Source organism: Elephas maximus, chromosome 13 (genome assembly GCF_024166365.1).
Source record: "Elephas maximus indicus isolate mEleMax1 chromosome 13, mEleMax1 primary haplotype, whole genome shotgun sequence".
NCBI lineage: Eukaryota > Metazoa > Chordata > Mammalia > Proboscidea > Elephantidae > Elephas > Elephas maximus.
Genome location: NC_064831.1, coordinates 99,669,764 through 99,695,213, shown reverse-complemented (window position 1 = coordinate 99,695,213; position 25,450 = coordinate 99,669,764). Strand labels below are relative to the sequence as shown.

The 25,450-nt window shown below is 39.7% G+C and overlaps 2 protein-coding genes across 8 annotated transcripts in view; both read right to left on the bottom strand.

The window, feature by feature from the left end:
* The window catches only part of SNURF (SNRPN upstream open reading frame), a 28,307-nt gene extending 7,945 nt beyond the window's left edge, over positions 1 to 20,362 (bottom strand). The window contains exons 1-3 of one of the 3 annotated variants that reach the window (XR_007519820.1): positions 20,251 to 20,362; positions 11,740 to 11,850; positions 9,372 to 9,538 (exon numbers count right to left, since the gene is read on the bottom strand). Coding sequence is in view for 2 of the 3 variants with exons in the window: in XM_049905229.1 (XP_049761186.1) it covers positions 9,433 to 9,538; positions 11,740 to 11,850; positions 20,251 to 20,264 (231 nt within the window). In the remaining variant the exon portion in view is untranslated. The remainder of the gene's footprint in view (positions 1 to 9,371; positions 9,539 to 11,739; positions 11,851 to 20,250) is intronic. The other 2 variants (XM_049905229.1, XM_049905230.1) reach the window with 2 other exon arrangements.
* LOC126087670 (uncharacterized) overlaps positions 1 to 25,450 on the bottom strand; it is a 332,855-nt gene that overhangs the window by 200,855 nt on the left and 106,550 nt on the right. The window lies entirely within an intron of this gene.

Sequence of the window (25,450 nt, the reverse complement as noted above, 5' to 3'; positions counted from 1 at the left end):
AAAGATACTAAAGAAGGAAGGCTAAACTTATGCCACAGAGAACAGGTATGTGTACATATGTTTGGGTCAAACAATAAATGTGTTTGCCACTAAGGATTACACTATAAGAAACATAACAAAGACAAGGATTTGGAAAGTATGGTAAAGATTTTGTTTTTAATATAATCAAAGTTCTTGTTTATTGTAACTAAAAGTTTAATGGGTTAATTCATAAAAAAAAAAAAATTCTAAGAATGTTATCAAATAACATACACAAAGAAATGGGTTTCTAGCTGTTAAAATAACAGTTTTTTCTTTAATTACTAAGTAAAAAAGTTAATTTATTTTTATGTAATCTGCCTTGAGAACCAGTGTTCATTTTCTCATTAAAATAAAACTCCTGAGTTAAAACCAAGCTATGTAGTTAAAAAAAAAAAAAAAAAAAAACTAAGGTTTACATATTCAAAATCATTGGTTTAAATAACTTAAATATTGTTTTTCAGTAATCTATACACTCCTGACAATTCTGAAACTTTGTAAAGCCACAAAAGATTTGTTTCTCTTTTATTAAAAAAAATACAAAAATTTTATTTAATGTGGTTACATAAACATGTTGTCAAATCTGAAGTGCCAAATTTTCTGAGTTAAAACTTGTGTGTCAGCAGTATTTGCATGATACTAAAGAAACACATGATATTATGTCATAATTTTATTATTTCAATTACTAACTTGGTTGCAACTTGATTTCTTTTTAAATCTAGCATCACCAAGCCAATGGTTTAACTGGGGAAATTCACATGGTTTCAGATATTTAAGACTTCGTAATCTTGGTATATTTTTGATGTGTTCTGACCATATGGTATTATGTCTCAAAATCGTGTTTTATCTGAAGCTCTTTGAAGACAATGTTTTAAAAGTATTTTTGGTCTACATTGTCTTTATTTGGCTTTGCATTACTTTTGTAATTCCCATCAACTCTTCCACGTTTTAATAGTATTATTTTAAGGTAATCAGGGCCATATTAAGTTTTGCTGTCCACAGATAGGTTTTATTCTACTGCCTTGCTAAAAACACTTGAAAACATTTCAGCCAAAAAAGGACAATATTGAACTTACAAAAATGACTATATTTCAGACACGGATACTTTGGACTAAATCAAGATTTTTAGAACTTCTGTGTAGTAAGTAACAAAGGTTCTAAAGTTACTGCTAATCCAGAATGACATGGAACCAGGACTAACTACATGGAACTATGTAAACTAGAATAATTACCATAAGGTTTTATGAGAGTATTGCTAATGCTCAATGTTCTGATTTAAGGTAATCAGGGCCATATTAAGTTTTGCTGTCCACAGATAGGTTTTATTCTACTGCCTTGCTAAAAACACTTGAAAACATTTCAGCCAAAAAAGGACAATATTGAACTTACAAAAATGACTATATTTCAGACACGGATACTTTGGACTAAATCAAGATTTTTAGAACTTCTGTGTAGTAAGTAACAAAGGTTCTAAAGTTACTGCTAATCCAGAATGACATGGAACCAGGACTAACTACATGGAACTATGTAAACTAGAATAATTACCATAAGGTTTTATGAGAGTATTGCTAATGCTCAATGTTCTGATTTTTTAGATGTAAGAAACCATTTTCATTTTCCTTGCCTTCTCATAGCAACACTATAGGAGAGAGGAGAACTACCCCATAGGGTTTCCAAGGAGCAGCTGATAGATTTGAACTGCTGAGCTTTTGGTTAGCAGCCAAACTTTTAATCACTGTACCACCAGGGCTCCTCTTTTAATATAAGAATTAGTTATTTCAGTAACTAATAACATTAAGTTGCTTACAGAGTATCCTATAAGTTAAAAGATGCAATAAACATATGTTAAAGTTAAAATTAAGTATATTCCGAATGCTTTAAAGGATTCCACCTGTGGACTCCAAGAAATGAATACTGAAATAACTACAGAAAAGTAGTTCTTAGTTCAAACCAAACAGCCCTCTCTTATTTTACCTATACCAGCTCTAATATTGTTAAACATTGTCAATATTTAACCCAATACTCTAATAATGTTTTCACAGGATAAAAGAGCTTTGATAATGAAAAACCAAAAATTCTAAAATCTGCCTGATATTGTTCCAAGGAATCATATATATCAGAAAAGACATTAGCTAAAAGATTCCCTGGAGTCTCACTGGAAAAGACTGTATGTAATACTCCTTACTAATCCTTATGCCCCGAAATTACAGAGAGTTAATACTTAGATGCACCTCTCCAAACCACCAAAGGGCTTAAACTGAAATTCAAATATTACAAGGATCAGAAACAAAGAACACCTGGCATAAACTGCTGATCCCATGATCTCCCAATCAAGTCTGTTATTTACCCGAACACCATTATCAAAATCTCAGACTCATGTAGACAATTTAAAACTACTGGATTGTGCCTTATATATAGTTTTTGTTTTTCTGCTTAATTGTGCTACATCTATTTAGTCTCCTTCCATGGTAACTTTTAAATAAAGGCCCTTGAACTAATTGTTCTCTGCTTGATACTTATGGCCTTTAAAGAAGCTTCATTTTATTGACTTAGACTCACAGAATGATAACGTACTTGTTTCATCAGTTAACAACTTAAGCTATTATTTGACTACTCATTTCTCACTCAAGCAGGCTGCTGAGATTCTTAGAATTTTATCTTTAACAACACTGATTATTTCTCATGAGATTAAATTTAGGTTGCCTTATCCCTATGTCAGAAAATTTCCCTCCATGGTGTTAGTTTTTTGTATCCTCACTGGAGATTATTGTCCCCTAATACTTACCTCTGAAGTTATTTTCTTATATAAACAGGAACTCATAAAGTGTTAATTTTAATTTTCTGCTTTCATGCTGGAATTATTAAATGTTGCATTAATGATTTTACTAATGATAAACACCATTGTTTTCTTGTTAAGAATAGCATACATGCCTTTAAATGAGGTAGGAGTTTATCTTGGAATTGATGTAATTTTTATGACCCTTGCCTTACTATATTATTTTTGACTAACATTTTTGCACTATAGAGCTTCCCTTAAGTACTCGGCTGGCTCTCACAGCCCCACTGAAACCTGATATGAGTATGCCTTTGTACAACTTAAGAAAAACATCCACAAAAAAGCTACTTGGCTTCATATGCCTGCTCCTGATGAAACTGAATCCTTTTTTACATTCTTAGCTGGCTACCAAAAAGAGCTGTATCCTAGGTCAGGTCACTCCTGTTTGCTGGAGTTATCATACCAGTTACAACAATAACTATAATTAGGCTCATTAAATGTTGTCTAAGGTGTACAATCTAAAGCAGCCACATGAACTATTAATCAAATGCCCATGCCATGCATGCATACAGAGGCTGTCCATCTCTGCAACAAAACAGGCCACACACCCTGGAACAGCCATTTGAAACAGTCAAGTTGTTAACTCTAATGTGTCCCGACTCTTTACTAACCCTCCTCCAGGACATCACAGAACCAGAATATCAAGCTATGGCATAGTGAAGAGGTCTGATGGTAACAAACTACTGAAAAGAAAGCAGGTGGTGCCCAGCTACCAAAGAGTAGCATCCAAGGTCTGTCATAACCAGCAGCTGCTTAAGAACAGTAATGCTCGAAAAGCTGACTAAACTTGAGCAGCCACCAGAAGAACACAACTCTTCAAATCTATGCAGAAGAAACTTTCACTCAAAAGTGACTTCCTAGAAAGGTTAAAAAAAGTTTCTCTTAAGGAGGTGGACTTGAACTTTAGGGACAATTCTTTCTCATGCTCTAAATTTAGCACACCATAATGATGAACCCTCATGAAAGAAAGGAGATATTTCACTTTGTAGAATGTACATTAAATTTATCTCCACAACAAAGAAAAATGCTTTATTAGGGAAAAAAGGACAGGAAGAGCAAGGACATCACACTGCACTAGTAGATTAGCAGTCATGGTAAATCTCTGATCACAGGGCACATAACAACAAATGACTCTTAATTCAAGTCACCCCGGGGTCCATCAAAGCAGCAGTAGTTCTCAAGCTTTCGGGCTATGCAATATAATGAAGAAGCATTACTGATAAACATTTAAGTGAAATAAATAGAATATAAATTAGTTAACAGCACAACTACATTTTCAAAATAAAAGCAAACGGGTTAATGACTAAAAGAAAAGTCAGTCTAACGCTGTGGTCAAAATACAGGAATTGTAAATTCTTTTATTTCTTTCCCTAGTTTTCTCTGCTGTCGTGTGCTTTAGGCTTTTACCATGAAAAAAGGAAAGCTATCAGTGACTACAATGTCTTAAAAAATCTACCCATCAAGCTGTACAGTTCACTTTGACATGATTTGCAGACCTGGCCCTTACTGAAAAAATGCATTCAGTCCTTTACTCCATAACATATATCTCAGATAACCACCATCTATAACTCCCTTCTTCACTACCTTCTACAACATCAACTCTCCTTTTAATTTGGATCTCTATGCAGAGGTTAGCCAACTTTTCACTTTCTCTATTAGAGGCAAGATGATATATATTGTTGGCCTTACCTGACATTTAATCTGTTGTAATTACTCAAATCTGCCATTGTGATGCCGAAGTAGCCAGAAACCCTACGTTTATGAAGCGCGTAGCTGTGCAAAGTTTTTAAAAACAGGCAGTAGGCCACAGTTTATTAATCCCTAGTCTAAAGTAATCCAAGGAACTAGTACTATTTAGGTAAAACTATTAGTTGACACTAGAATAGAACAGGATATAATTAAATATAAGAAAATTAGATGGTTCTACTTGTACACAATAACAAATGATTTAAATAATACTTAAGAATTTTTAAAAGAATATGTGATTAATGAGTCCAGAAATATACCCACACATCTATGGTCGACTGATTTTGACAAGGGTGCTAAGTCCATTCAATGATGAAAGAAGAGTCTCTTCAATAAATAGAGCTGGGAAAATTAGATTTCCAAATGTAGAAAAATGAAACAGGATCCATGCCTCATACCATTTCAAAACAGATTAAGGACCTAAATGTGAAAGCTAACACCATAAATTCCTAGAAGAAACAGCAGGGGCAGTGTTGTCAGGCCTAACTTTTAACAATGGATTATCTAATATAATAACAAAACTACAAACAACAAAAGACAATATGAGTAAATGGGATCTCATAATAAATTTGTTCATCAAAAGACTTTACCCCAAAACTGAAAAGACAAGCTACCGACTAGGAGAATATATCTTGGGAAACCATATATCCAACAAGAATTTAAGAACCAAAATATATGAATACCTTCAACAACTTAACAACAAAAAGGCAAATAACCCAATCATAAAATGGGCAAAAGACTTGAGTACACAATTTCATCAAAGAGGACATTCAAATGGCCGCCAAACACATGAAGAGATGTTCAGAGTCATTAGCCATCAGAGATGCAAATCGAAACCACAATGAAATACCATTTCACTTCACTAGGGTGGCTAACATAAAAAAAAAAAAAAAAACACTTTTAAAACTCTGAATATAACGAATGTCGGTGAGGATGTGGGGAAACAGGAACCCTTACCCATTGCTATTGGGAATGCAAATTAGTACAGCCACTGTGGAAAACAGTGTGGCAGTTCCTCAACAAATTAAATAACTACCATGTGACCCAGCAATTCCACTCCTAGGTACTTCACCAAAAGACTTGAAAGCAGAGACTCAAAGAGAGGCTTATACAACACCAATGTTCATTGCAGCAGTAGTCACAATGGCCAAAAAGTAGAAACAACCTAAATGCCCACCAACAGATGAATGGATAACAAAATGTGGTACATACATACAATGGAATACTACTCAGCCAGTAGGAGGAATGAAGTACTGATACATCCAACAATACGATAGAGCTGGGAGCCATTATGCTGAGTGAAATAAGTCAATCATAAAGAGACAAATATTGTGGGACTTCACTTATATAAAAAATAAGACAAGGCAAATATATAGAGAACAAAGTTTGTCAGTGGTTACCACGAGCAGGAAGGAGGGGAAAGGCGAATTCACGGTGATAGATGTATCACATGGATTAAGGGTAGAGATGCAGAGTCAATTAGTGTAATTATTGTCAATAAGCTGTACATCTGTAAAAAGCTGAATTGGCAAAAGTTGTGCTATAGACATATTTAGAACCACCACCTCCCCCCTCCACCCCCCAGAAAAAAAGTAGTTGCTGAGGCTGCTTATGTACAACCAAAAACTTCATACGATCTGGTTCCTTGGTTTGGAGGTTTAGGGTGGTGGTTTCATGGAACATCCCAGTTAATGTGGCTAATAACATGTTTAGTGCTTCTGTTCTACCTCCTAGCCTGTTGTGTACTGTCTGGGGTCTTAAAAGCTTACAAGCAGACATCCAAGGCACACTAGTTTATCTCTATTCACCTGAAGCAACAGAGGAAGAACAAGAGTTAGGAAATGGAGGAGGATATGGAATGTGTGGCTAACTGCCTCTGTGAACAATTTCCTCCTTTGCCATGAGACCAGAAGAATTTGATGGTGCCCTGCTACCATTACTCAATGTTTTGATCAATGGTTTTATTTAAGAATCCTGAGCAAAAGGGGAAAAATGCAGAACAGAATTTCACATTCTCATGGACTCCAGACTTCCTGAGCCATGAACGTCAGATGAACCCCTGAAACTAGTGACCTGAGATAATCTCCAACTCAAACGTTAAACCAAAAAAATGTCCCCTGATGTCTTAAAACAAAAAATATTTTACCTTAAGCAGTAAAAAAATATGTATGCATTTTTATGCTCTCTTAAGAACTACTATAGGGAATCAAATTGACAACAGCCAAATTTCAAACATTAGATAGGAATATTAGGAGACAGTGAGTTTATGCTCATGATAGAGGAACAACTCAGAAAAGGAAGGTGAAAATGGTTGCACAGCTCCAAAAATGTAATCAGTGCCACTAAATGGTACATGCAGAAACTGTTGAATTCGCGTATGTTCTGCTGTACATATTCTCAGCAACAAAGTAGCTGAATTTTTTTTTAAAGCTAGGAGGTGGGCATCCAAAGTACAATTAGTCCCATTAGCCTGAAGCAACACAGAAAAAAGGAGAATAGCAATAGGAGGAAAAAATGGAATGTGTGGCTAATTGTCTCCTTTGCCATGAGACCAGAAGAAATGCATAGTGCCCAGCTACCACTACTGAACATTTTGATCAAAAATTCTATAGATAAATCCTGATCAAAAGGAGAAAATGCAGAACAGAATTTCAAATTCTCAAAGAATCCAGAATTTTCTAGAACCATGGAGGCTGGATGAACTCCTGACACTACTGCACTGAGATAATCTTTAAACCTTAAACCAAAAATATCCTCTAAAGTCTTCTTAAAACCAAACAATAGCTTAGCTTAACTAGGAAAGAATGCCTGTCTTGAGCATTGTGCTCTTTTAAGAACTATTTACGTGCCAAGAAATTGACAACAGCAACTCCAAGGACTAGATAGAAAATGCAGGAGACACTGAATTTATGTTAATAGGGAAGAAAAATTCAGAAAAGAAGGGTGCAAATGGCTGCACAACTTGAATATCATCACTGTCACTGAATTCCAAATGTAGAAATGGCCGCATTGGTGTATGTTCCGCTGTATATATTCTCAGGAACAACAAAAAATTATTTTTTAAAAATATATATACACACACACACAAACACACACACGTATATACGAACTACTGGCACAAATGGCTAAGCACTGGACTACTAACCAAAAGGCTGGCAGTTCAAACCCACCCCAAGGCACTCCTGAAGACAAGCCTAGTGATCTGCGACCAAAAACTCACACCCTTGAAAACCCTATGGGGCAGTTTTGCTCTGTACACACAGGGTCACCATCAACAGGAGCTGACAGAAACTGACAGTGACAAAGTGTACTACGCTAGGGATTGAAAAAATTCCTGGGCTAAAAAAAATCAACCATGAACCTAACTGACTGCAAAATGCCCTTACTCTGGGGGATAGCTCAGATGAATGATCAGATTCCACTACTTCTTTCAATTAAATCCATGCAATAACTGAAGAACATTGGAATGAATAGTGGAGGGTTTTTTTCTCTCAGAAAATTATCTCTTAAGCTATAGAAATGACAGTGGCGTCCAGAAACAGGCCCAATTAATTCAAGTTGATAAAATGAATTATCAAGTATTATTTCAAAAACAAACTATCAGGTATTATTTCAAAAATATAAACAAAAAAATCTTTAAAAAACAAGTCACATAAATTACCCTCTTCTCTCATCTTATTTTTTTTTAAAGATATATATTAAGCCCTTTGGACTAAAGCCATTCTAATCTTAAAATACCAGGAATCACAAAGGAAAAAGATACTTTACTAAATCAAAATCTCAACTACCAAATAGCTTTCTCCTAAAAATGTAAGCATCGAACATAAAGACATACTGTAAATAAATCTGTATCACATGGAAAAATAGCGGATAATAATCTTTATTACATTCTATGTTGATTCAGACACAAAATACACTGGTAAAAATGGAAAGTGAGAAAACACACAAAAAAAGATAAGTAAACAAGCATGGGAAAATATTTAGCTTCTCTACAATTCATTGCTAATCAACGTGAAGTATACCGATAATTCAAAAGGTATAAACGATATTGGTAGTCTCATAATTTTAAGGCAATGAAGACTGCCTAAAACAATACTTTGTAATATAATTTGGAAAATGTACCTGAAGCTCATCCTCCTTGATGCGATTTATTTTCATATCTGCATATCTGAGGAAACGAGTCTATCTAAAGGTTTATACGAAGCTATTCACTGGAGCTTTATTCAAACTACCAGCAGAAAAAATTAAGTATCCCACAAAAAGATATTGGACAACATTTACTAGCAGAATATTCAGCAGCTATGTATAATTATTTTTCAAGTAATGTTAAGCTAAAAATTAATGCAAAACAAAATATGAATGAAACTACCTTAAAAACATGCCTACAAAGATGTCAGTTCCTGGGTGGTGCAAATGGTTAACAGCTACTAACTAAAAGGCTGGAGGTTCGAGTTTACCCAGAGGTGACACAGAATAAAGACATGGCAATCCACTTTTGAAAAATCAGCCACCGAACACCCTGCGGCACACAGTTCTATTCTGACACACCTGGGACTCACCGTGAGTCGGAATCGACCCAACGGCAACTAGTTACATTTTGATTAGAAGGCAATATACACATTACAAAAGTGTCAGGGAAGGATACTGCTTTTACTTTTTTAACTTTCTGAAATCTTGTTATGTGAAATTTCTAAGGTAAAATTTTTTCTGTAAACCTGTTCCAGAAAATTAAATGATCCAAATACCCTATTCTTTGGTGATTTCTTTGTACCTGGTCGTTACTTCATCAGCTCTAACCTGGCTCTCCGCTGCAGTCAGGCTCCAGCGCCACTTCAACCGCCTCTTGGGGTCTCGGCCAAGAAGGCCTGCCTCAGGTCGGCCTGGAAGTCCACCACAGGCACTGGCTGCTGCTGGGGTCGCCTCGGGTACAGCTGACACCTGTCGGGAGAAGGGGACACAAACTCATAAAGGATAAGGAAACACATATCTACATAGATGATTACGTGGGAAAAAAAGTGGAGACCCTTACAACATTTAAGAAGATCTTTCTTTAGGGTGAAAGCATGTCATAACCTTATGAAAAAGCTGTAAAACAGGACAAAGGAGCATCTCTGCACACGAAGAAGTATAAGGAACTGGAGGGTACTTACCAAGACTGGGGATACGTCCAAGGAACTAGAAAACAAAAAGCTGCTTTTGGTTTAAAAAGCCCTACAGAAACATGATCAGGACCACATTTACCACTTACTTGCCAATCACTCTATCTGGAAACAATCCTTTGAGGGGCAGGTAGCACTTCCTAAAGCATTTTTAGTGAGCCATTAAGGCTGTCATCCATGACTTCTTCAAACAGACCTGCTAGAGTCATGGTTATTTAAGGGCTCTCAAATTATTTTTATCTATTCCAGAGAAAAGCCATCAACACACCCATATGGATTAGTAACCCAGCTACAAATCTGATCACAGGGAGGAGGAACCAATGTAGGAAGTGATAAAGTTTGCTAGATAACAAGATGAGCCTGAAAAAAAAAATTCATCAGCAAGACCACACTTCAGCCTTTTAACCTCTCTCTGATTCTCCAAATGTCTTTTATCAAATTTCTGAAAGGGCAGAAAAGGCTAATACTTGTAAACAAACGAACAAAAAATCATAGTAAGTATTGAAAATTTATCTAACAAGATTTTTAATATTTGTATTTCTAGAAGTCAGAAAGAAACTAAAGACACCAAAAAAGGCAAACATGTGATGAAAACAATTTAACGCACTCAATTAAATCTACAAGAAAACATCTGGGAATGTATCAAGATGTGGAGGTGCAGCCACAACAAATCAAAACCACCATAACCAGTGGGACTATGACTGAGTGTAGTCATTTTTCCCGAGGTTGAAAAAAATTGGCTTTTTGTTGTTGATCTTTTTCTTCTAGTCCCCACCATCTGCGGGGGAAAGGGAAGGTAATTTATCCTTCTTAATGTCCTTGTCATTCAAGTGTGAAATGTAGGCAAGAAACCCCACAAGTCCTCCTATGGTAGAATAATTTGTATCTCTAAGTGCAGATGGAAACCCTGGTAGCTAAGGCTGCTAATCAAAAAGTTGGCAGTTCAAATCCACCAGGTGCTCCCTGGAAAGTCTATGGGGCAGTCAGGGTTATTATGAGTCGGAGTCAACTCAAGGGCAATGGGCTTCATGGGCTTCGAGTGCAGATAGGAGCCCTAGTGGCACAGCAGTTAAAGTGCCTGGCTGCTAACCTAAAGGTCAGCAGTTTGAACCCACCAGCCAGTCCACGGAAAAAAGACATGGCAGTCTGCTTCCTTAAAGATTTACACCTTAGAAACCCTATGGGGCAGCTCTACTCTGTCCTATATGGTCACTATGAGACAGAATTGACTGGAGGGCACCACATAAGTGCAGATAATGAACTACTTAAACTTCTTGGGGAAAGTACTAGTCACGTAATTAACTCAACTCTGGGAACCAATAAAGTACACTGAAACACATTCTTTCCTTTTAAACACAGTAATCTCCAAGTATATCAAAGTTAACATGTGGAATTTTTACTAGCTAAGGCTGTGCTTTTTCTTCAGGGGCCCAGGCATTCGTAGGTGGCTCTACAAAGCATGAATGGACCTTCAAGTTGTGGCAAGAGGTCCCCAACAGAGAGAAACAAACACAAACGTACTTTAAATGTTCAACTTAAGAAATATACTAACCAAAAAAAAGGAAAAATCAAACCTAATTACTGCCAAGCAAGAATGAATATGTAAGTTAACGTCACTTCAATGTATAGAGCATTTAGCAGGCACAGGCAGTGATTTAACGACATAACCAATAAAGCAGAAATTAATTCAACTATACTTTTGTTGAAGGATAAGTATACAATGTTACAAATATAAAACCCACCTAATACATACATGGTGAAACAAAGTAAACGCATTATACTAAAGTCTTAACAGAGCCTGAGTTAGGTCAGGACAACACAATGAAGAACGTCACTGCTTTTTTCCCAACATCTCCTGTATTAGGTCCATGTGCTTCTTCCATTAATTAAATTCATTTTAATCCCATAAATCAATGATACTTTGCTCCAACATGAAACAGGATTCCGACCCGAATTAGTCCCCAGCCAGGCTTTACTCACTCTTGGTTGTTCAGCGAGGCTGTCCTTCTGCGCTTGACTTGGACTTCCACCTCAGGCACCTGCTGTTCTGTGGTTCGTCTCAGATGTAAGCGGTCCCTGAGATAGAAAAAACTGGATTTGTTTGAATAAATTTATCAATTTACGAAACCACCGTGTATTTCAAGGTTGTATTTAGAACTAAATTTAATATGCTAGAATTTTAAGTGTCCACAATCTAATTAAACACGACAAAATTCAAATATTAGTAGGTCTTCATCCTCCAAAGTCAGGGCCTGTCCTTACCTACTTTCTTTCTCCCTTTAGAAAGCCCCTTCACATCACAAAATCTGGTGGAAGAAACGTCATGAAACAAAGCAAATGTAGGGTGGCACAGTGCTTAACAACTTGGCTGTTAATAAAAAGGTGGGAAATTCGAATCCACCAGCCACTCCTTGGAACCCCTATGGGGCAGATTTACTCTATCCTGTAGAATCACTGTGAGTCAGAATCAACTAGACAGCAAAGGATTTGGTTTTGTTTTTCTATGTCTATTCACATATTAACATACACATATGCAAATATACATACTCACAAATACACCCCCCACCTTCACCCACCCAATTCCTCCAAATAACCAGCAAAGCTTTTTTCCAAAGATTATTTAGAAAAACATTGGTAGAGCATTAAGTTTAAATTACAAAATACCTACTAAGCAACCTCCTATCCAAATACTGTCAGAATCTGCAAAAGAAAACGAGCTCCTTAAGCAAATAACCCACATAACTACTAACATATTATGCTCTTCCGAAGCATTCACAAAATGGCCGCTCAAGGTGACTGCATAAAACATTCCATACTTCTGCCATGTTAGGAACTACAGGAACTATTCGTAAAACTTCAATTTTTAAAAGCTAAATTATAAAGAACAGAAGAAGAGACATTTCACAAAGGGTGATGCAGTAAAACAATTCAAAGGGAGAATTCAAAGGACACATCCCAAAAGTGAATTCTCTGAACCCTAGCTATTTAAGAGATATAAGTATATAAGTATTTCCTGTATATACACAGATACATATACACACACATACATATATAATGCAACCCCTACTCCCATTGCTGTAGGCTCGACTCTGACGATAATGACACTATTGGACAGAGGAGAACTGCCCCAAGGGTTTCCAAGGAGGCGGCTGGTAGATTTGAACTGCCCATCTTTTTGGTTAGTAGTAACAATCAAATGACTTACCAACTGCGTATGTTGTTTATTGCTTTAAGAACCTTGACTATTCTAATTAAGCAATAGAAAAAAACATAAAAATTCAAATATATTAGATTTCAACTGACAGAATTATATACACTGCTACTTTCTTGTCCTTGGATTAGGCAATGGTTTCTTATAGATATGACACCAATACTACAAGCAAAAGAAAAAACAGATAAACTGATAAGAACCTAATAAAGAGCCCTTACAACTAAATAAAAACAAATAATCCAACTTAAAAGTGGGCAAAGCATTTGAATAGACAGTTCTCTGAACATATACAAATGGCCAATCAGCACGTGAAAAGATAGTAAACATCATTAGTCTTTAGGGAAATGCAAACCAAAAGTACAATGAGATGTTCCTTTCCACTCAACAAAACAAAGTTAGAAAAACAACAACCACGTGTTGATGAGAATGTGGGCGGACTCTAACTACCAAACTGCTGGTAGGAATGTAAGATGGTGCAGCTGCTTTGGAAAGTAATCCAGCAGTTCCTAAAAATGTTAATATGCAGTTAACATATAACCCAATAATTGCCAAAAGAAATGAACACACAAACTCGCACAAAAACATTCCTAGTAGTATTCACGTTAATAGTCAAAGAGTGGAAACAACCAAATCTCCATCAACTGAGAAACAAATAAATAAAATATGGTGTGGTATGGTATACCCAATACAACTGAATAGCATTCATTCATAACAAAAGAATGAAGTACTGATTCATGCTACAACATGGGTCAGTCTTGAAAACATTAGGCTAAGTAAAAGAAGCCAGACATAAAAGGTTACATAGTGTATAACTCCATTTATATGAAATGTTTAGGACAGGCAATTTCATAGAGACAAAAAGTAGATTCATGGTGAGAATGTGGACTGAGTGTGCACGGTTCCCTTCTGGGATGTTGAAATGTTCTAGAATTAAGATAATGGTGATGTTTGCTCAATCTTGTGTACATAGTGAATTATATCAATAAAAATATTTCATACATTGCCACAGATAATCAAATGTTTCGACTGACAAAACAAACTACACTCTATCTCCAATTTATTGAATTAGAAAAGAGATTAACAGCACTCCCGCTTATCTTAAGATGACCAACAACCTGCCCTGACATAATTCTGACACTCAGAATGTAAGCTGGTGACGCTCTAAGACATCTTATCAAGATGAAGATGCAACAGCTGTGTGACAAGGACCCCCCACAGTACAATTTTCCCTACCGGACATCTTCATCTATACAGAAATCACAAAAATAAATAAATCACCAAAAAACAGATTTGAATTTTCCAGATAAAAGCTGCATTTCAGCTTTTATAAAACTTCTTTCAAAATGTGAGAACCAAACCTCTTGCTGAACATCAAAGTGAAGATACTTCCAACTTCCTGGAAGTGTACAAAAATCTGAACCTCATCAGTGGACTTCAGATACAGGAAATGTTCCTACAGTCTTCAAATCATTTTGTAACTGGATATACAGCAACAAAAATGAAGACTGACAACAACATACAGAAATCTTAAAAAAAAAAAAAAAAAAAAGGTGAGGGAGAATGGCGTTACAAAAAAAAAACTAAGGATTCTGACAAGATTAAAAACTGAGGTACTTTTGGGATAGAGGCCTCAATATGAATCTGACGGATTCTATGCACAATGGATCAAATAAAATGCAAAATCTCTAACAGCGCATAAAAATAGGAGTGCAGATAATTCTCAGCATAAATATAAGACAATACTTATGAATATATAAAATATTTAAATTAAATAAAACCCACTCATAGCAACCCTAGAGGACAGAGTAGAACTGCCCATAGAGTTTCAAGGAGCGCCTGGCGGATTCGAACTGCCGACCTTTGGTTAGCAGCCATAGCACTTAACCACTACGCCACCAGGGTTTCCTTAAACGGTCATGTTTTTTACTTTAAATTTTTAAAATTACAAAAGCAAGCAATACTTCTGTTTTGGCCAGAATGTGGTGGGAGGGGGGGAGGGCAATGCAGACTTTTAAAAGTGTAAATTTATCCTTGAAAGGGCAATCAGAAATAAAAAAATCTTTACATGTAAAATCTTTCACTCAGAAATTCTTAAAATTATCTTAAGAGAAATGTCATCCAAACTCAACTGCATATAATAACAAATAAAACTTGAAAAATGAACCTACCAAACACGTATCAATAACGTTCTCATGGAAAATTATGTAACTCAAAAAATAAACCATAAAACTAATAAAGGCAATGAGACAGAACTTATTTATTTATGAACACATAACCATGGATAAAATGAGCCCTGGTAGCAAAGTGGTTAAGCACTCTGCTGCTAACCGAAAGGTCCAAGGTTTGAACTCACCAATTGCTCTGGGGGAGAAAGATGTGGCAATCTGTTCCTGTAAAGATTACAGCCTTGGAAACCCTATAGGGTAGAGTTCTCTGCCTTACAGGGTGGCTATGGGCCAGAATCAACTGGATAGCAACGTGTTTGGGTTTTTGGTTTAACCATGAGTCATAAGTGAAGAAGTTGCATTATAAATATTATTTCTACCATAACAAAATAATGTTAATGAGTATTTTAATAAAAGCATAGTAAAATTCCTAGAATAATCCCTCTAAAACAGCCCTAGGTGGGCTGTTTCTGTGGGAAGCAAGGTCACTGCCTGCCTGACCTGGCACCTACATGGCACAGCCATTCATTCCACACACTATTAAATCTGGTAATTATTTCCAGAGAAATGAGTTAACAGGAACTTTCCCTGTCTTCAAATATTTTAGTACTGTTTGAATGTATGACAAATAAAAGTATGTTCTATATATGTGAATATAAACATTAAGTAATATTACACATTTTCAAGGGGGTCTTTTTTTTTTCTAGTGTCCTAGTCACAAGGGTTATCTGGACCAAATGGATATCCACCCATAAAACCCCATTCCCTAGCAGTATTAATTCTCTCCAACCACTTCACCCTAGCCTGTCTTAAAATTAACTGCAACCACATCTGGAGCCCAATATTATATTGAAACATAACTCCCTCCTCTAAACCTACCCTGCTTATATAGCAAAGGCAAACTTTTTTTCTCAAATAGTTAACACTTACAAATTCGGTATCCCAACATTAAAACATAAAGATCCTGAATACTAAGGCCTATCCTAAACTGCCAAACTTACGGGTCTCAGTTTAAAAGAGGAAATTGACACAGCATATAAAATTACAGTAGACGTAACCCACAACTATCATCCTTTTCTCAAGCTCTTCTGCACCTGTAGTTTTTAAACCCTCATAGTTACAACTCCTCAAAGAGTAGCTTTAAAGGGCATCTTATGTCCTTAACAGCTATGCTACTTTACCAAATACTCAAACTTAAAATAAAAATGTGAAGACAAGTGGAACATTTGGCAACTAAAGAGAACGCCAAAACCTTAAGAAAATCAGTACCTATAAAAAACCCAGGAGTCTTCAAAAAGGTAATTCTGGACCAGCTAGCACTCAGAAAATGGAAGATAAAAAGAAGTAACTTCCCACGTTCTACTGTTACCAGTGAATGAGGTTGTTTTAACCAGGAACACCTCTCAGGAAAGCTTCCTGGCTCTGGGCCAGAAAAGTTACGGGGCGAGACTAGACAAAACGGGAAGAGCAGATTTGGAGTGCCCCTTCTTTACCTAAAGCTGTCCCCAGGCCCCCCATTCTCCACAGGACCAGCGATAAAGCCATAAAAGGAAGATATCTTTTTAAAAATCTCACCATCCCTCCTATGTTGACGGCTGCACTCATATGGTACTTATTTCAAAGATTCTTCCTAAAAATAGCTTCCAGTGTCAAGGTGGAATCCTTGACATTACTAAAGGTCCATATTGCTTGAAACAAACATGAACACGTTAGGGAAAGCAAGAGGGAAAGGAAAAATAAAGATGTAAAGTAGTCATAAATGAGGAAAAATTTCAGCAGTAAAAGACTGGACAGACACTCTGTGGATAAACTCTCAGTGTCGGATACTACACCTTGCTTTAGCCAGCAATGGAGATCCCTTGCCCAGGATTCCTTGTTCTAAACCAGGGAAGGGCTCACACTCCCTTCTCCCTTTTCAAAAAGCTCTAGTACTAAACCACACACACACTGGCAAGGCAGAGACTTTGAAACTTATAAGATGTCTGCATGTTGAGGCCTTTGCTTAAGGGATCCCGCCATATTGGGAGCCTGAGCGAAAGACTCTAAAATGGCGGACAAGAATAATACACACTCAGCTTGGAAAGTGCCAAATGATCCGAAATTAAGCCAAAATATAATTGCCTGAAGCAGTATCTTCATACAAGCAAGAAAAATGGAGAAATAAGTATCACAAAAAAAATCCCAGATCCCTGCTCCCGAAAAGACAATTCCGGAACAATGTTTTTCAAGCTTTCTATGTTTACCTTTTCCTTAATTACATCCCAACTCAACACAACGAACTGGTTAGGTTAAAAAGAAAGAGAGGCAATCACATGAATATCCTACCAACCCAAGAAAAATAAATAAAAACCTTAAGGTAAAAATGTCCCTTTCCCCCCAAAAATCAAAACAGTAGAACACAAGAACAGTTACAATGCGTCATTGTCCTTTTTCACCAAATATTCATAGAATCTCCAGCTTCAAATATGATCAAAAGCATTAACTTAAAAATCTGCATAAATGCAAGAACTCCCTGACCCTACTCACATACCCACCCCAATTGGATTCTCTTCACTTTTCTCATCCCTCTCCTGTAAACACTACTCAGAGATGGTAGCTCCTTGCAGCCTACGCAGGCCATAGTGTTTGGCACTCCCCTCTCGACTTGGGCTGAACTACATCCCAATACGAGTAGAAGGAAATCGTCTACGCAGCGGGGTCACGAGTGGAATAACCACAGGTTAAGGATAAACTCTGAAGGTAATGCAGACGTGTAATCAACAAATCTGGGAAGGCGGAAATCAAAGGCTTCGAAAAACGTTTAGGTATAAAGGATTGGTGAACCCGCTTTGAGAATGGAGATTAATTAGAATGCACATGATACAACTAAGGGAGGATCCACAAAATAAAAAGGTGAGCCTTTCTGGAGAATCAGAAAACAGATGTAAAACGCACAGTGTTGGATTCCTGATGGAGGCTGCCTTAAACAGCACAGCCAGTCCTGGGGGTCGGGGGAGTCCCCCTTGGTCTCCTGCCATCATAGTTCTCTCTTCTTACTGCCTAACAGAAAGGAGGGTGTGCCGCATAGCCGCCATCCTAAGCAGACACAGGCTGGACGAATCCCTGTCTTCTTCTCCCTTCCCTCCCCCACTCCACTGCAGCACTGTGGGGAGGGGGCTGCAGCCAATCCTGCTAGGCAGAGACGATTGAAACCCTGAGTCCTCCATCCCACTGCCGCACAGTGCGCAAGGAATGTCCCCTGTCCCAGGCAGGTGGAGGACAGACTGCACACACCCCCGCCCCCGCCTGCCCCACCAAGGGGCCAGAGCAGTCACCAGCCCTACTGCGCCTGCGCATCCTGCACCCTTCCACACTGCGACGTTTTGAGGAAGGGGCTACCGCCCACGCAGCAGGCCTGCACAGAATGGCACCCTCCCCTCCCGGTGGCCCTTTTCAGAGGATGCTGCCTGGATGCCTGACGGGCATAACCTGAGCAGGCCTGGCCCCTCCCTGCACTGGGCACCTTGAGGAGGGGGCAGGTGCCCCCCACCCCGCGCCTGCGCAGATCCACATCGCTGCGGCAGCCGCCATCTTTGCGGGGCTGCACAAAGGCGACGAGACGGTGCGGGACCCCTGCGCCCTGGTCTACGTGCTACGACGTCATTCTGAGCACGAGGGCAGGACCCCGCGAGCGAGACTGCCAGGGTCGCCGCCCAGACCCTCGCCCTTCTGCCCTTCTATCAGGACACGTCTGCAAGGACCTTCGGGGCATCTCCCTGTCTTACCACGGAGCCACAAAATGCGAGCTAAGTAAAATACACTAAAGGAGTAAAATAAACGAAAAAACAAAATATTTCCGCAGCCACCCCTTTATTTTAAGGATGGGGTTTTTAAAACACAGTCGCCATAAAATCGACATGGAAGTCACAATATTTAGCCTTCTCCTTTTTGATCCGCGGTGGTAACGGTATCCGTTAACAAACTGAAGACTTAACGGAACCCTTTCTCCTGTGACTAGCCGTCCACCTCCCCGGCCCCCACCCCACTGCCGAGCACTCCCACCTCGCTGTGGCCACCTCGCCTGCCGCCACAGACCACCCTGTGGCCCCCGGCCCCTCGACACGGCCTCCCCTCCACCAAGGCTACCCGCTACCACCCGTCCGGCCGCCGCAGGAACCCTGCACCCCCGCCGGCCCTGCTGCCCCCTCTACTACGGCAGTCCCTCCATCCTCTTCCCTCCGCCGCAGACCACGCCCCTCCAACGTGGCCACACCGCCTGCCACCACAGACCACCGTGCCGCCCCCGGCCCCCCGACACGGCCTCCCCGCCACCACGGTCCCCCGCCACCGCCCGTCCGGCCGCCACAGGCACCCTGCACCCCCGCCGGCCCTGCTGCCCCCTCTACTACGGAAGCCCCTCCATCCTCTTCCCTCCGCCGCAGACCACTCCCCTCCGACGTGGCCACACTGCCACCGCCCCTCGCCGCGGGCCAAGGCAGCCCCTCCACTGCCCTCCCCTCCCCTCCACCACAGTCACCGAGCCACCAAAGCACCCACAAGCACCGCCCTGCCGCCCCTCTACCCCTGCGGCAGCCTCGCGCCGTCTCCTGACCACTGCGGCCGTCTCTCTGCCCTCCCCGCCATCCCACCTCGCCTTTCCCCTCGCTGTGGTCACCTCACCGCACTTCTCACCCGTGCGGCCACCCAACGCCCCCCCAGCATCACAGCTAGTCCGCCACCCCCCCCACGGTGGTCACCCCACCACCGCTTCTCTCCACGGAGGCCATCTCGCCACCTCCCCCAACCACTGCGGCAATCCCGCCACCCGCTCCCGGGCAGCCACAAGCACTAGCTCACACCCACGGGACACAGGGGTTGCAGTGGGTGCAACAGCACGCAACGGGACCTGACTATGTGGGAGGATGGGACCCTAACAGGATGCGGACAGGATACGGTGCAGGGACCGACAGCAGAGGATCCGAGCCTCCAAAGGCGCCCGATCCAGTTCTCCAGAACAAAGGACTGGAGTGCCCGCATTCCCAAGTTATAGAACTTTTCCTGCAGATTTTAGTATCTGAGGAAGAGATTAAAAAGATCCCCAAGCTGGCTGTCCGAGGGCAGCCATCTGCTCCTGACCTGACTCGCTCCATGTCGCCACTGACCGCTCCTCACGCTAAGGCGTGGGGCATCTCCTATCGCTGCTCCGCTCTGCGTCCGACCAGCTGCGCAGCGCCTCCTAAAAACCTAGGATCCTGTGCGCTTGCGCACCAGCCCTGCACCGCGCAGGCGCACCAAGTTGCCGCAGTGGTCCGGTGTCGTCACACCGCAAGCGGGCCTGCATCATCCGGGACCCAGGTGACTGAGTGGTACCCAGCCTGGCACATCCGCAGAGCGGGCCTCCTGAGACGGGGCTTCTGGTACCCCACAAACCACTGCCGTGGGGGCAGTAGCCATGTCTTCCAGTTTTTAGAGATGTGCAAAATACTTGGGAAGTCACTGAGTTGCCCAACAAATCCTTGCAGGCACCCTTGGCTAAACAATACTGGTTTACAATCCCCTTAAGGTCCACCTGGAAACTCTGGTTGCGCAGTTAAGAGCTAAGGCCGCTAACCACAAGGTTGGCAGTTGGAATCCACCAGGCGCTCCTTGGAAACCCTATGGGCCAGTTCTACTCTGTCCTATAGGGTTACTATAAGCTGGAATCGACTCTATGGCTACAAGTTTGTTTGTTTTTTGACAGCATTATACTTCAGGTTAGATCCTGAAATGTTCTTTTTGACAATGAATGCAACACCATTCCTCTTCAATCTGTCATTCCTGGAATAGTAGACCATATGATTGCCTGATTCAAAATGGCCAATACCAGTCTATTTCAGCTTACTAACGCCTAGGATATCAGTGTTTTATGCATTCCATTTCATTTTTGATCATTTCCAATTTTCCTAGATTCGAACTTCATACATTCAAAATTCTGATTATTAATGGATGTTTGCAGTTTTTTTTCTCCATTTTGAGCCATGCCACATCAACAAATGAAGGTCCCTAAAGCTTGACTCTATCTACATCATTAAGGTCGACTCTACTTTGAGGAGGCGGCTCTTCCCCAGTCATCTTTTGAGTGCCTTCCAACCTGGGGGGCTCATCTTCCAGCCCTATATCGGACAATGTTCCACTGCTATTCATAAGATTGTCCCTGGCTAATTTTCTTCAGAAGTAGACCACCAGGTCCATCTTCCTAGTCTAAGTTTGGAAGCTCATCTGAAACCTGTCCACCACAGGTGACTCTGCTGGTGTTTGAATACCAGCTTCCAGCATCACTGCAACACACAAGCCCCCGAGTACGACAAACTGACAGGGGAATGACCGAAGACCAGAATAATTGTGCAACGACATCAAAGACGTAATACAAGAAGAAAGCAAGAGGTCACTAAAAAGATAGGAAAGAAAGACAAAAATGGATGTTAGAAGAGACTCTGAAAGTTGGTCTTGGATGTTGGGTAGCCAAAGCAAAAGGAAGAAATGATGACGTAAAAAAGATGAACAGAAGATTTCAAAGGGCAGCTGGAGAAGTCAAAGTAAAGTATTGTAATGAAATGTGCAAAGGCCTGGAGTTAGAAAACCAAAAGGGAAGAATGCTCTTGGCATTTCTGAAGCTGAAAAAACTGAAAAAGAATTCAAGCCTCCAGTTGCAACAGTGAAGGATTCTATGGGCAAAATGCTGAACAACACAGGAGTCATCAAAAGAAGATGGAAGGAATAGAGTCCCTGTACCAAAAAGAATTGGTTGACGTTCAACCATTTCAGGAAGTAGCATATGATCAAGAACTGATGGTACTGAAGGAAGAAGTCCAAGATGCACTGAAGGCGTTGGCAAAAAACAAGTCTTTAGGAATTGACAGAATACCAATTAAGATGTTTCAACAAATGGATGCAGTGCTGGAGGTGCTCACTCGTCTATGCCGAGAAATTCAGAAGATAGCAACCTGGCCAACTGACTGGAGGAGATCCGTATTTATGCCTATTCCAAAGAAAGATGATACAACTGAATGTGAAAATTATCGAATAATATTATCAATATCACTAATTTTTTTTTTTTTATCACAAGTAAAATTTTGCAGAAGATCATTCAAAAGCAGCTGCATCAGTACATTGACAGGGAACTGCCATAAATTCAAGCCAGATTCAGAAGAGATCATGGAATGAGGGAAATCCTTGCTAATCTGAGATGTTTCCTGGCTGAAAGCAGGGATACCAGAAAGATGTTTACCTGTGTTTAATTGACCATGCAAAGGCCTTTGACTGTGTGAATCATAATAAATTATGGATAACATTGTGGATGGGAATTCCAGAACACTTAATGGTGCTCATTAGGAACTTGTACATAGATCGAGAGGCAGTTGTTCAAACAGAACAAGGGGATACTACATGGTTTAAAGTCAGGAAAGGTGTGTGTTAGGGTTATATCCTTTCACTGTACTTATGCAATCTGTATGCTGAGCAGATAATGCTAGAAGCTGGCCTATATGAAGAACGGGGCATCAGGATTGAAGGAATACTTATTAATGACCTGCAATATGCAGATGACACAACCTTGCCTGCTGAAAGTGAAAAGGACTTGAAACACTTACTGAGGAGGATCAAAGACTACAGCCTTCAGTAGGGATTACACCTCAACATAAAGAAAACAAAAATCCTCACAACTGGGCCAATAAGCAACATCATAATAAATGGAGAAAAGATTGAAGTTGTCAAGGACTTAATTTTACTTGGATCTACAATCAACACCCATGAAAACAGCAGTCAAGAAATCAAATGCTGCCTTGCATTGGGCAAATCTGCTGTAAGAGACCTCTTCGAAGTGTTAAAAAGCAAAGATGTCATTGTAAGGACTAAGGTGTGCCTGACCTAAGCCATGGTGTTTTCAGTCACCTCATATGCATGTGAAAGCTGGATGATGAACAAGGAAGATAGAAGAAGAATTGATACCTCTGAGTTATGGCAAAGAATATTGAATATACCATGAACCACCAAAAAGAGCAAACAAATCTGTCTTGCAAGAAGTACATCCAAAATGCTTCTTAGAAGGGAGGATGGTAAGACTTCGTCTCACATACTTTGGACATGTTTATTAGGAGGGACCAATCCCTGGAGAAGGACATCATGCTTGTTGGTAAGGTAGAGAGTCAGTGAAAAAGAAGAAGACCCTCAACAAGATGGAGTGACACAGTGGTTGCAGCAATGGGCTCAAAGAATTATGAGGATGGCATAGGACTAGGCAGTGTTTCCTTCTGTTGTACATAGGGTCACTGTAAGCCGGAACCAACTCAATGGCACCCAACAACACCACCACTTCTGGGGAGTGGTTATTAGGTGTATTTTTTCAATTAAATAATTATATCTTATCAATATTTCCTCAGTTTTCCCTAATGCCATTTTTCTGTTCCAGGATTCCATCTAGGACACCACACTGTATTTAACTGTCATGTCTCCTTAAACTCCTCTGGGCTTTGACAATGTGGGCATTTTTTAATTTTTGTCTTGTACGTGTTACAATTCTTTGTACATTTTACAGTGATCATGAATTAAATTTATAATTAAAATATAAGTATTTTGTTGTTTAGTTGTTGCTGTAGAGTTAATCTCAGTATCAACATAAAATAAAATTATTTCTCAACTGTAATATACTTTTGATTGTCTAATTTCCTGGTGGTGATGCTGCTGCATTATGAACTTGGCTTTGTATGTCAGAGAAGGCATCATGGGCTACCTGGGCCTTAAAGAAAACTGAAAGTGGGCTGCCCTTTTGGATCACTCATTTTCTTAAAGAAAGGATAATTTACGTCAATTCATAGGCCTGGTTCAGCATATCCTGCAATTGGGAATTGAAGGTACAGAAACAGAGACATAACCAGTAACTTTGATATAAAGACTGTGCTGCTAGGCCCTGATGGGTCTCCCCAAAAGTTCATTGTTTTTCAAAGTGTAGACTTATCTCCGTATCAAACACACAAGGATATGAGTTTTAAAAACAAACAAAAAAACTGTTCCCTTGGAGTTGATTCCAACTCCTAGTGACCCTGTAGGAGGACAGCGTAGAACTGTTCCATAGGGTTTACTAGGTTTGTTTTTCCAGGATAGCAGCCAAGCACGTTACCACTGTACCACCAAGGCTCCTTGACCTTGCTATGAGCTTTAATTACATAAAATCTGAAAACAAAGCTATTTTTTACAGAACTGAAACAAGTATAAGAGCTAAAACTATAAAACTCTTTAAAAAAAGAAAAAAAAGATGTAAATCTTTTTGACCTTGAGATAGGTAATGATTTCTTAGATACAACACCTAAAGCACAAGCAACCAAAGGGGAAAAAACAGATAAATCTAACTTCACCAAAATTAAACTTTTTTTTTTTTTAATTCAAAGGACACAATTAAAAAAGTGAAAAGACAACACTATGGGAGATAATATTTGCAAACCCTAGAACTGATAATGGTCTAGTGTCCAGAATATGTGCAAAAAATAATAGTAAATCACTTAAAGCACAATAAAAATTATAAAAAAATATAAATTAATAAAACATTTACAGGTCAACAATAAAACCACAAATAACCCAATTTAAAATATGAGTAAAGGTTTTGAATAGACAGTTCTCTAAAGAAGGTAAGGAAATGGTCCATCAGCTCTTGAAAAGACAGGCGCTTAACATCATTAGTCTTTAAGGAAATGCAAGTCAAAAACACAGTGAGATGCTGCTCCCTGCCCACTTGTTGTTCTTAGGTGCCTTCCTGTCATTTCCAACTCATAGTGACCCTATGCACAACAGAAGAAAACACTGCCTGGTCCTGCATCATCCCCACAACTGTTGCTATGTCTGAGCCCATTGTTGCAGTCACTGTGTCCATCTATCTTGTGACAGTCTTCTTCTTTTTCACTGACCATCTATTCTATCGAGCATAATGTCCTTTTCCAGGGACTGATCCCTCCTGATAACCTGTCCAAAGCATGTGAGATGTAGTCTCGCCATCCTCACTTCTAAGGAGTATTCTGGTTGTACTTCTTCCAAGACAGATTTGTTCATTCTTTTTGGCAGCAATGGTATATTCAGTATTCTTCGCCAACACCACAATTCAAAGGTGCTGATTCTTTGGTCTTCCTTATTCATTGTCCAGCTTTCCATGCCCATTGGGAGGGATATAACCAAAGAGACAGACAAAAACAAGTGTTGTGAGGATATGGAAATCAGAGCTCTAATACACTGCTGGTAGTGGGAATGTAAAATGGTGCAGCCATTTTGGAAAAGTGTTTAGCAGTGCAGTTCTTAAAAGTATTAACCACAT